General features: G+C 44.7%; 1 protein-coding gene across 1 annotated transcript in view; it reads left to right on the forward strand.

Annotated features, from left to right (window-relative positions):
- The first annotated feature begins 215 nt into the window (after window positions 1-215).
- The window catches only part of LOC107560518 (alpha-1A adrenergic receptor-like), a 4,838-nt gene continuing 3,526 nt past the window's right edge, over window positions 216-1,527 (forward strand). The window contains exon 1 of the mRNA XM_016244732.1: window positions 216-1,134. Within this exon, the coding sequence (XP_016100218.1) occupies window positions 216-1,134 (919 nt within the window). The remainder of the gene's footprint in view (window positions 1,135-1,527) is intronic.

The raw sequence follows: 1,527 nt of genomic DNA on the forward strand, positions 1-1,527 counted from the left end.
TTCTTTTCTTTTTAAGGTTGCAAGATCATAAAAACTATGATGGCTAGTGGCTGATATCAAAAGAGAGACCCGAGAAGTTGAAATGTGAGTCAAATGTCTTCAAGTGTGACACTACTAGCATGTTTTTGTTGTGTCTACTAGCAAACATATTAAAAGTCATGGATGGTTATTACTAGATCTTAACCCTGTAACTTGCACATAGAGATTCTCACACCATGACCAACGTGTTTCCAGCAGAAGGTAACATAAGTTTAACCTTTTTCCCTGAGACCTGTCCCAACTGTACTGCGATACCTGCGTTTGACATAGACATCACCAAGACGCTGGCTCTGGGCCTGGTGCTGGTGCTCTTTATAATATTCGGTGTGATGGGCAACATCCTGGTCATCCTCTCTGTGGTGTGCCATCGCCACCTCCGTTCCGTGACGCATTATTTTATCGCCAATCTGGCCGTTGCAGACCTGCTTCTGAGCTCCGTGGTGCTCCCGTTCTCCGCTGCATCTGAAGCCTTGGGCCGTTGGGTGTTCGGCCGTCCTTTTTGTAATGCCTGGACCGCTCTTGACGTGCTGTGCTGCACGGCGTCCATCCTCAGCCTCTGCGTGATCTCTGTGGATCGCTGCATGGCTGTCACTTACCCACTGCGGTACCCTTCCTTGGCTACAGGTCGAAGGGCACTGGCCGCAGTGGCAGCTCTATGGGCTCTTTCGGCTGCCATCTCCGTCGGTCCGCTGTTCGGATGGAGGGAGCCCATGCCTGAGGACGAGTCGGTGTGTAGAGTGAACGAAGAGCCAGGATATGCCATCTTCTCTGCCGCATGCTCCTTCTACGTGCCGTTGGCAGTGATTTTGGCAATGTACTGCAGGGTTTATGTGGTGGCCCGGCAAAAGACTCGTTCTATGAGTAAGGGCAGGCAGACGAATGGGTTAAATGAGCACAAAGTGACCCTGCGGATCCACTGTCGCAATGCCCAGCAGGCCGCCGGGAAGGAGGAAGCAGCGCGCTCGAAGAACTCACACTTCACCTTCATGCGTCTGCTTAAGTTCTCACAGGAGAAGAAGGCGGCCAAGACTCTGGGGATTGTGGTGGGATGTTTCGTGCTCTGCTGGCTGCCTTTTTTCCTAGTGCTGCCCATAAGTGAGTATAAGCTAAATGTTTTTGTGAACACATAGCAAAGCCCATCCAAAAATAAAATAAAATTAAATTAAATTAAATTCAGATAATAGTTTTAAATATTATATATAGATTTACTTATTAATTTATAAATGTACAATATTAATTTGTAAATATGGTTACAGTTTTATGTAGTCACACCACATGACATTTTTCAACCTGAACTAACATTGTTTTTGTCATAAAAGAATCAATTATATAATATTTTCAGTGACTTTTTGTTTTGTTTTGCTTTGCTTTTTGTCTTATATTTTGTGTTTTGTTTTGTTTTTTATTTTGTTTAGTTGTTTAGTTTGTTTTTTTCTTTGTATTTGGTCACACTACATAACTTTGCTTCGCCTCCACCGCCAGTTATTG

This window comes from Sinocyclocheilus grahami, unplaced genomic scaffold, assembly GCF_001515645.1.
Source record: "Sinocyclocheilus grahami isolate Dianchi unplaced genomic scaffold, SAMN03320097.WGS_v1.1 scaffold732.1, whole genome shotgun sequence".
Taxonomy (NCBI): domain Eukaryota; kingdom Metazoa; phylum Chordata; class Actinopteri; order Cypriniformes; family Cyprinidae; genus Sinocyclocheilus; species Sinocyclocheilus grahami.